Genomic DNA, 11,473 nt, shown 5'->3' on the forward strand with positions numbered 1-11,473 from the left:
AATTGCAAAAAAAACCCACATACAAGAATCACCCATATTATTAATGAAATAATTCCACATTGTTGGTTTTCAAATTTTATCACTCCCATATGTCAAAATAATGTATTTTTATTGGTTAATAAATTTGTTTTTTATAAACAATAAATATATAGATTAAAAAAACTTAGGACTTAAATGCAATTTTAATAATTTCACAAATGATTTGATTGGTTATTGATTTGAAAAAAAGGATTATTAGCAAGACCCCCTCATTTAGGAAATGTAGTTACGGAAAACCTCCTCCCAAAAATAATTAGAGAAAATCCCCTTAGTTAGTATTCCACTAAATGTTATTTTTATAATTCCAAATCTACCCTTAATTGTCAATGTATTATTTGAAACTCTAATTTCTCTCTCATTTTTCCTCACGCTCCACTGACCCAATTCCTCTCTCTCCGAAATTCACCATCTTTGCCCCTCACCACCACCACTACCTCTTCCCCGTCGTCCACCGCTACCGCCGCCAGATTGATGAAAGGTGCCTCCCTTGACCAACACCGTCTGCCCAAGGATTCCGACTCCGTCAAGGCCTCTTTGAGATCGCCGCCATCGTCACCTTCGTTGCCTCCTTCATCTATCTCCTCGGCTTCTTCGTTCTCATTATTCCCCGTTCTTCCGATGAAGAAGATCATATGGATTAAGACGAAATTAACGATTACGACAGGTTGATGCTCAAGGAGGTTGATGCCCTAGAATCGAAGCTCGGAGGTTACCGCCGGCATCCGCCGAGAGGCCTTGCAGCGCATCACCGGCAAATCCCTCATTGGATTGCCCCTAGAAGGCTTCAATTACGAGGCCATACTGGGACAATGTTGTGAAATGCCCGTGGGTTACATGCAGATTCCGGTAGGGATCGCAGGACCGCTATTGTTGGATGGAGAGGATTACTCGGTTCCTATGGCCACGACGGAGGGTTGCCTGGTAGCAAGAACAAACAGAGGTTGCAAGGCCATCTATGCCATCATCAAGGAGGAGATTGTGAAGAAGGTGCTCAAGACTGACGTTGCTTCATTGGTGGAGCTGAACATGCTTAAGAAGCTTACGAGTTCCGCCATGGCAGGAGCTCTGGGTGGTGTGGTGACGATGGGAGGCTGATTTTGAGTTTTTTTGTGCATCGGACGGAGGACAGCGCGTGTAGAGAATTTCGCGCATGCTGAAACCTTAATCGACTATGTACATGTTCAATAGTCGATTAAGCTAATCGACTATGTTCTGGCAGTCAATTAAGGTTGATCGACTCCATTTTTTTTATTTATTTTTGGATTTTTTGTTTATTGATTCCAAATGTATAAATCAATTATAATGTTTGTATATTTTTTGTTTTTTGTAAAATATAGATGATTTTGCATTTTTTTGCAGTTGTGATTTGTTATGTTTAGTAGCAGATTCTTAATCGATTATGCTTCATCGTAGTCGATTAATATACCTGATATAGAAAAGAAAATTTAAAAAAAAAAAAAAATTAAAAAAATTAAAGAATTTCCTTAATCAACTATGAAGCATAGTCGATTAAGGCTAATCGACTATGCTTCAAAGTCGATTAAGGAATCTGATACATAAAATAAGGGGAAAAAAACGGGAAAAAAAATAAAAAATCGCTGAGCCCGTGACCCTGTGATGATGTGGCGGACAGGGGTAAAGCTGGGAAACATAATGGCTGGAAAAGGGTGTGGGTTTTTCTCAAATGGAGAAAAATATTTTGGTCCTCCCTCCATTAAAAAAATAATGAGGGGGTTTCCTCAAAGAGCCCCTTTAAAAAAACATATGAGCTTTATTATATTTTCCTTATTTTCACATATTATTATTTTAAATTAATTTAGATAAAATAGGTAATTATATCATTTTACATTAATTACTTTATTTATTATCTTTATTATATTCCCTAACTCTCCTTTAAATTACCATTTAACACATTCACTTTCTTCAACTTTTCCACATACATTTTTTTTTCCGGAGATATGGAGAGAATTCTTCAAAAAGAATTGCATTGGTATCTTCATTATAGTCCCTTTTGTAGTATAACAATGAATTATTGCTTTATTTGTATTTGATTTCGCCATTCAATTCTATATGCAGCCTTTGAGGAATGCTTTTGTTGAAGCTTCTCGGTTGACAGGATTGTCTACTATCAATCTTCGCTACGAGGACGGAAATCATTTTCAAGTTGGTGTATCTTCGCGACAAAAACGTGGAAAAATGTATTTGCTGTTGACGAAGGGTTGGACATAGTTTTGTAAGATTTATTATTATTAATATAAGTTGCATCGATTTATAAATAATTTCGATTTCCTTTATTATGTTTATCTATCATTTGTAATTTCTACAAATATAAAAATTTACTTAAATCAAATGTATATACTAGCCATGTTATGGCTGAAAGAGCATTGCACTCCAGTAACATAATTGTATGCATCCACACGGAAACGACTACCCATATGATAAACTAAATAAAGATATAGAAACGATAAAGCAATTATAATATATTACACAAAGAGCCACAAAATTGGGCAAAAAATTTAGCAATATCTAAATAACAAATGTTATAGATATGCATTGTTTTGGTAATTTATACAGCTAATGTTATATGCATCAAAGACCATATTAGGTTAATATTTATCGTTACAAAATATTGTATACACTATCTTTTTAATTTTAATACAAAACCCATAATATATCCAAGTGTAAAATTATGTATAAAATTATATTTAATTGGATATATGTGAAGGACTTATTAGATGAATATATTTTAGATATGGGAATTAGGACAAATTTTAAAATGGATATATTTTTATTGATATATATTAATAAAAGAATTAATAGATTACCATGATAACAAAACAATGAATGATTATGTACATTCAAAAAATGTCAATTTGAGCAACATATATTTTTGTTACACGTTTTTTTAGTTTATTACACATATAATAATCGATATATATATATATATATATATATATATATATATATATATATATATATATATATATATATATATATATATATATTCCAATATTGCATGTCCATGTTTATATATGTAGATATATATATATATATATATGTTTTTTCCTTTACTATAACATCCATATTTACTATAATTTAGGTATTAGTTGGAAAATAATTATATATGTAAAAGGGACATTATTCACATTTACTCTACTTTAGGCATTAATATATGAGTCCGGTTTTTTTTTTGGTAACATTTACTATAATTTAGGGATTATTACTATAATTTACTAACCATCAACTATTATAACCAATATATACTCAATTTTAAATCGGATATTAAATCTATTTTAATATAAAATTGCTATTAATTATTGAAAATTAGTTAATTATGTTTCATTAAATGGAATGTGAGTATTTATTGCAAGAAAATACTCCCTCCTTCCGTCAATAGTTGTCACTTTTGTTAGTTGCACACATATTAAGAAACTCAATAAATATGCATAGATAATAGCAAAAAGTATAGGAAATCACTAAAATGCCCATGCCATTAATTGATCTTTAAATAATAATATTTTAGTTAAGTATGAGTGAGAAAGGGCAAAATTGAAAAAATGCAATTAATTATTCATTGCATTTTTTCAAATCAACCATTAAATTAGCAACCAATTACTATAATTTTTGAACAATTAATTCTCACCATCTTATATATACACGATTTATTTCAGTAGTAGTCTAAAGTGCAGAAAAATAATATTATCCCATCTAATCATCATTTAGCCATCGTTCTCTTTTTCTGAATGTTGAGTATAATTGTATTCTTACAATCCGAGCCACGCATTACGAAACGTGACATATAAGATGGATATTTTGTATTTAACTTTGTTTTTTTTTTCATTTATTTTATAGTATTCGAGTATAGTATTACCGAACGAGTACATGTAATTATTAGTTATTTCTCATGTATTGTTATTAAATCACATATATAGATCATGTTTTGTAATCATCTCTTCATCTTTCATTAGGCTCTCTAAATCACATATCTACTTTTAATTTTCTACATATATTAATGCTATTACACGGTAGTCCAAATTATGTATCTTGTGGAACGTTTATATAATTTTATTCGTATTTGTTTCAATGTATGTTTATGTTACGCATACAATTTTATTATATTTATTTACATATAAAAAATTGAAGGCGAGTATATCTTATTCATATAAGATCTATGTATTTATATACATACCTCTTATAAATGATTTAACAATTTATATGAAAAGTTTTTTTTATATGAAAGTCACACAATTTTCTATGCATATGATTACAATCATATTATTCTTTTTTCCGCTTCTAAGACACAATATACATTTTTTTTGGTGATGAAAACATTGATTATTTTTAATTATATTTATTATAAACAGTTATACACACTTCTAATTGTGCAATTTAGTTTTCGCACGTTTATGTGCATAGTATTTACATTTACATATGGACAATAACGAAAGACGTCTTCTTCCCCTGAAAAATCTATATTATACGATGTACCTATTGGTAAGCTACATATTCGCGTTGTAAATGTAAATATTATTGTTTGTATTATCGGTTTTTTTTTTTTATTTATAGCTTCACATCTATCAGTAGAAACAATTATTAAAAGGGATGCAAGGTCATGGCCACAGGATTACGTTCACAACACTAGGTCTCCTACTAGTATGAACCAACGTAAGTTATCAAAAAACGTTATATATATATATATATATATATATATATATATATATATATATATATATATATCTTCCAGATATAAAACTACAACAAATAATTATGAAAACATTACAACCATAAAAAAAAATTGCAGGTTTTCCAAAGTCCTACCCGTTGACTGTAGAAGGAAGGAACTCAGATGAAAGAGAACCACTGCCTGGAATACATGTCTAACAATAGTACGTCATATACAAAATCTCAATAACTTTTTTTTTTAAATTAACAATTATATATACATACCTATTTTGTAGTTAATGAATGTTTAGTGTTAATATTTATTATTATATACGCTATACTATATTATAATTATTTATCAATATTAATGTGTAGGTTGTATTGACAAAGGAAAATGAAAAGAAATAATGATTGAACAAGTTGCAAGTAAACGAGGTAAATGAATCGTTACTGAACAAAAGAAATTGCTTGGTGGCACCTTCTAGGGAATTAATCTTGATCGAAGGCGTGATAACTGCGTTCTAACCGACATATCCAATGGTTAGCCATTTAACTATATAAGGGTATTCCGTATTTATTAATATATATTATATAGTACGCATGTATGAAATCTTATTGAATGATCTTAATGAATATTTACATCTTCTCCATATTATAAGATTAAAAATATTTTTTGAACTACAAGTATAAATATCTAATTATAACTAAATTTATATAATGAATTTATATATATATATATATATATATATATATATATATATATATATATATATATATATATATATATATATATATATATCCACATATAATTAATATCCACGATTTTTATGTATATTCCACAGTATACAACACTCATCTTTAGAACATGTTGCAAAAGAAAAGGCTAAAGGTATTATTCCTAAACACACAAAATTTCTAGGTGATGCTTCAAATCGAGTGAACATGGATCAAACACAATCGAGTTACATTACAATCTATCGTTCAATTGGTTAGTAATTAAATTTAACTTTAAATACTAATATCACAAACTACTCAATCATATAGCTTTTTTTTTAATTTGTTGTCATTATTTCGTATAGGTCATAACTAACTAAATAATATTCTCCCAATGTCCTTGCACAGATGCTGTCAATACTGTACGAAAAAAAATATTTCCAACATATATAGAAAAATTGAAGAAGAAGAAGAAAGGTATTATATCAAGTGGTTTTTTTTTAACTTTTTTTTTTCTATTAAAACGAGCGGCATTAATTAAATGGGGACTAATTGTAGTGTCGATTTTATATTAGACGTTAATACTGTTATCTTTGTACAATTATCGCTACATAATTATAAATGAATTTTATAATAAATAGGCTATTTTGTTATTACGACAGATGACGTTGAGTACTATCACAATGGTGCATCTACATCATGTGAAGATCCATTCCAAGTTACAATATCCTATTATGAATAAAATAAAAGGTGCGATCTTATTTTTTTGTGAGTAATTTTATGCCCGAGTTTAAATGATTAAGTGTGCAATACATGTAGACAATATATTAGTTTTTTCTTTAATTTCGATAGAAGTTGAATGTTAACTGTTTTGTTAGTTGTACCGTGCAGAATGTAAAGAAGATGTCAAGGAGTCATAAAACAATAGACTCTGTAACACGTGTGTTGGATATGAAATCAGTACCTATATGTTGGTAGATGAGAATTTACAGACGGTAAGAGACATTTCTTCTGACAACGGAGGCAATTATCTTTGTCATTATCTCATAACGTATCTCATTGTTATGCGTTATTGTCAGTATATTTTTCAACTATAATGATATTTTTTTGTTTTTAAATGTAGATTCTGAATATGTCTCCAACGATGAGAATAGTGACGATGCAGTTGACGATATTGGTAAATATTATTTTAATCTAACAACTTTTAATCTTTACATTATTAATTATATAAATTCATTGCATTATCTTTTTTTAATAACTAATCTCATTTAATTAATTTTGGATAGATTATAAAGATCTTGGAGACCAGACGTATGAATGTCCGTTTTGCGGTGCAATTATGTGGTACGGTGAAAGAATTGACAAGCACATACAAACATCCAGGCCCAAATTTGGCCTATGTTGTATGTCCGGGAAAGTCCAGCTCCCAAAAATAAAAGATGCACCTCCTACACTTAATAATTTTGTGTTTGGAACAGATCAAAGGAGCAAACATTTCCAAGGGCATGTACAATCGTATAATATGATGTTTTCTTTCACGTCGCTTGTGGAAAAGTGCATACATCTATTAATAACGGATCTGGTCCATACACATTTCTATTACATGTCCAAAATTACCATCTACTAGGCAGTTTATTGCCGAAAGAAGGCACTAGGCCTAAATTTGCTCAGCTTTACATTTTTGACACAAAAAATGAGATTCATAATAGAATTGATGTCGTCAGGTAAAATTTTGGGAATTATATTCCTGTTTCTAAAGAGTATAGAGCTTACAAATTATAATTATATTTTTTTTGTTTGGCAGGTCCGGAAATCAATCTAATGATCTTGGCCCAACCATCGTTGCATCGTTGAAAGATATGATTGATGGTAACAATGTACTTGCACAACCGTACCGTGCTTTTCGAGATCGGTTTTCCAATGATGGCCATCAATGAGTAAAACTTAGATTGTTAAAGAGTTGCAGTACTGATGGCAAGACGTACAATCTTCCTAACGCAAGTGAAATAGCAGGCTTGATCGTCGGGGACTTTGACACACAAGAGGGTGTTAGGGATATTGTAGTTGAGACACGCTCAAATAAGCTTCAACGAATCAGTGAGCTCCATCCTCTTTACTTGCCTCTACAGTATCCTCTTCTATTTCCTTACGGTGAAGATGGTTATCGAGACGATATCAGTTTGTGAGAATCTTTGCTTACTGATAATAGAAAATGGATGAAGGTAAGCATGCAAGAGTTCTTTGCATATCTAATCCAGAAACGGCGTGGATAACATTTGTTACTTTTGCATTCCAAGAAGTTATTTCAGCAGTTCTGTGTTGATGGATTTTCGATGGTAGAGTCACATAGGTTGAATTTCGTAAGGTTCAATCAAGATCAACTTAGGGTTGACATGTACAAGGGTATCGAAGAAAAGATTTTTAAAGGAGACACTGAGGGTAAATCAGTTGGACAACGCATTATAATTCCAGGGTCATTCACCGCAGGTCCAAGTTATATGTTTAACAACGTCGTTGATGCTCCTCAAATATGTAACTGGATTGGATTTCCAACCCTCTTCATAGTCATCACATGTAATCCTCAATGGCCAGAAATACAAAGGGTGTTGAAAGATACAAATCTCAGGCCGGAGGATCGGCCAGACATTCTTTGTCGTGTGTTCAAGATGAAGCTCAATAGTATGATGACAAAAATCAAGAAGGGTTGTATATTCGGACGTATTATAGCATGTAAGTATTTAATTAGATCTCAGTTTATAATTATACATTTACTACATTCATATAAATTAAAGTATTCGCTCATGTGTGAGTTTAACTACTTATTGATTCCTTAACTAAATTAATGCATATTTTTTTAATACCAATGTTTATATTTTCTATGCAGATGTATGCACAATTGAATTTCAGAAACGAGGCGATAAGCCCAATAACCTAGAAGAAATTGATAGGATCATTTGTGCTGAAAATCCTGACGAAGAAAATGACCGAAAGATGTACCAGTTGGTGGAGAAGTATATGATACATGGACCGTGCGGTCAGGCGAATTTGAAATCTCCCTGTATGAAGGATCGAGTTTGCACGAAGCGATTTCCAAAGCCGTTTGTGCAGCGCATTGAATCAGATGCACATGTTTTTACTGTGTACAGGAGAATGGAAGATGGCAGAACAGTTTCGAAGAAGAAGACTACTCTTGACAATGGGTTTGTAGTCCCGTACAATCGTATATTGTTAAGTAAATACCGATCTCACATTAATATCGAGTTATGAAACCATAATAAGTCAATCAAATACATGTTCAAATACGTAAACAAGGGGCATGACCGTGTTACGGCAGCATTTTATGAAACACGCAATACAAATGGCGGTGTTGAGATTTGTGATGCGATAAAGATGTACTACGACTGCAGATATCTTTCGACATGTGAGGCAATGTGGAGGTTGTTTAATTTTGATATTCGTTGCAGAGACCCATCCGTAATTTGGCTAAGCTTTCATCTCCCCGATCATGAGCCGCTTGTCTTCAATGAAAACCAGTCATTACAAAGTGTGCTGGATAGGCCATCTGTCAAGCAAACTATGTTCCTAGCGTGGTTTGAAGCCAAGAAGAACTATCCACATGCTAGGGACTCGAGGTACGAAAATTTTCCACAACAATTTGTGTATAAAGATGATTCTCGAACTTGGGCGCCAAGGAAACAATGATCTTCTATTGGTAGGCTTGCGAATGTTCCCCCTGGAAAGGGGGAAGACTATTACATTAGATTGCTACTTAACATTCAGATGGGATATACGTGCTACGAGGACATCAGAAAAGTTTTTGACAACGTCTACCCTACGTTCACGGATGCATGTTATGTGTTGGGTTTGTTAGATGACGACAAAGAATACATATATGCAATAATAGAAGTGAATACTTGGGCACTGAGGGATTATATAAGAAGGTTATTTGTAGTTATGCTTCTTTCCAATAGCTTAAGTCGGCCCGAACATGTTTGACAAAGTTGTTGGTTGGATTTGGCGGAGGGTATTGCTTACAAACTACAACGTCTTCATAATAATCCAGGTACGGCAATTTGTATAGCACGGTATTCAATTAGATTTTAAATATTACTCATTCTTTTAATATTGTCTCTTTACGTTTTGAACTAAATGCACATAATTTATCAATTTTTTTTTGAAAATTTACATATATCGAATGAAAGCTTGAAGAACTATACTCTCACCGAAATAGAAAAAAATATTGCAAAGCAATGGTAAATGGCTGCGAAATTACGCGCCCATGCCAGTTCCAATCGAATTCTCAGCGGATGACACAATACGTAAACATATTGGTGTCAGATGAACTGGATTACCACCGGTTTGAAATGGGTAGGGAACTTCAACGGTGTCTTGCTTGAATTACAAACGAGCAAACAAAGGTTTATGATGTAGTCATGGATGTTGTATCCAATGACCATGGTGAAATGTTCTTTCTATATGGCCATGGTGGAACGGGAAAAACATCTCTATGGTAAACTCTTTCGGCTGCAGTTCGTTCTAAGGGAGAGATGGTAATTAACGTTGCATCGAGTGGTATAGCATCGTTATTGCTCCCCGGTGGAAGAACAGCTCATTCTCGATTCGAACTACCCATAAATGTACACGAGAGTTCCACCTGCAGCATATCGTAACAAAGTCCACAGGGGAGTTGCTCATAAGGGCAAAGCTTATTATATAGGACGAGGCTCCTATGATGCATATATACTATTTTGAAGCGCTTGACAAGACAATGAAGTCAATATTACAGGTTGACAAACTCTTTGGTGGTAAGGTGGGTGTTCTTAGAGGAGATTTTAGGCAAATTTTACCAGTTGTGCTCAAAGCATCAAGGCAGGACATAGTACATGCTACGATAAACTCCTCTCCCCTGTGGAATTTCTGTCGTGTCATGAAGTTGACTAAGAACATGAGATTGCAGTCATGCTCTTCTCCATCTATCGTAGATGAGGTAAAATAATTTGGAGACTGGATACTGAAGGTTGGTAATGAGGATGTTGGGGAACAAAATGATGGTGAAGCTTCGATAGAGATTCCCGATGACATGTTGATTGGTGATTCATAAGATCCATTCAGAGACCTACTGGAATTCGTTTACCCGGATTTGTTGAGTAACATGTATGATCCAGATTATTTTCAAGGGAGAGAAATTCTTGCACCAACTAATGAATGCATCGAGTATGTGAACGATCACTTAATCTCTCTCCTTCCAGGAGAGGAGAAGGTGTACCTGAGTTCAGATAGTATGCGTAGGGACGAGCAAACAATGGATGATAATACATAAATTTATTCGACTGAATTCCTCAACACAATAAGATGCTCCGGACTTCGTTCTCATGCGTTGAAGTTCAAGGTTGGTGCACACGTTATGCTAATAAGAAACATCGATCAAGCTAGAGGATTGTGTAACGGAACCAGACTTCAAATTATTAGAACTGGCATTCACGTTATGAGTTGCAAAATTCTTTCCGGAAAAAATATCGGTGACATGGTGTTCATTCCTCGGATGACTTTAATACCATCTAACTTCAGATCAGAGAAGACAGTTTCCGTTGATTGTTTCTTTTGCAATGACGATCAATAAAAGCCAAGGTCAAACTCTTTCACATGTTGGTTTGTATCTTCCTAAGCATATCTTCAGCCATGATCAACTATATGTTGCACTGTCCAGAGTTACGAGCAGAGGTGCATTAAGATATTCATCAAGTCGGATTCGGGTGAACTCACCAATGTTACTAGAAATATCGTGTACAAGGAAGTATTTCATCGAATTTGAAGGTAGAAAATATTTTCATATTTATCAATTATTCATGTAACATGTCTTTTTTTTTAACAACTTATTCTTTGGCAGGTGTTTCTTCTCTATATAATTTCTCCCGTGCGATGTTATTTTCAGTCATGTCCCTAGGATGCTCAGTGAAAATCTTATTATCTTTAAGATTTATTTTTGACGATATACTAATATTTAATATTATTCTTATGATGTAACTATGAAGAACATGATACTTAAAACATATTTTGC

At 32.7% G+C, this 11,473-nt stretch overlaps 1 protein-coding gene and 1 pseudogene across 1 annotated transcript; both read left to right on the plus strand.

Moving 5' to 3' along the window:
* The first annotated feature begins 707 nt into the window (after nucleotides 1-707).
* On the plus strand, nucleotides 708-1,160 carry LOC148767487 (3-hydroxy-3-methylglutaryl-coenzyme A reductase 1-like; annotated as a pseudogene).
* Nucleotides 1,161-7,627: 6,467 nt separating this feature from the next.
* On the plus strand, nucleotides 7,628-10,516 carry LOC148767488 (uncharacterized). The gene is made up of 8 exons (XM_088824641.1): nucleotides 7,628-7,637; nucleotides 7,756-8,145; nucleotides 8,300-8,615; nucleotides 8,823-9,047; nucleotides 9,132-9,356; nucleotides 9,479-9,500; nucleotides 10,202-10,294; nucleotides 10,433-10,516. Exons 1-8 carry the CDS (start codon nucleotides 7,628-7,630, stop codon nucleotides 10,514-10,516), a joined length of 1,365 nt encoding a protein of 454 aa, XP_088680767.1.
* Nucleotides 10,517-11,473: the final 957 nt, after the last annotated feature.

The sequence above is a fragment of the Erythranthe guttata genome, chromosome 10 (assembly GCF_056151865.1).
Source record: "Erythranthe guttata isolate IM_541 chromosome 10, IM_541, whole genome shotgun sequence".
In the NCBI taxonomy this organism is placed as follows: domain Eukaryota; kingdom Viridiplantae; phylum Streptophyta; class Magnoliopsida; order Lamiales; family Phrymaceae; genus Erythranthe; species Erythranthe guttata.

Bases quoted from the DNA above. Each gene is read 5' to 3' on its own strand.
- LOC148767488 (XM_088824641.1), top strand. The intron at 9,048-9,131 runs GTACGAAAATTT...TTCTATTGGTAG, and splicing joins CCACATGCTAGGGACTCGAG to GCTTGCGAATGTTCCCCCTG. The intron at 9,501-10,201 runs GTATTCAATTAG...TCAATATTACAG, and splicing joins ACGGCAATTTGTATAGCACG to GTTGACAAACTCTTTGGTGG.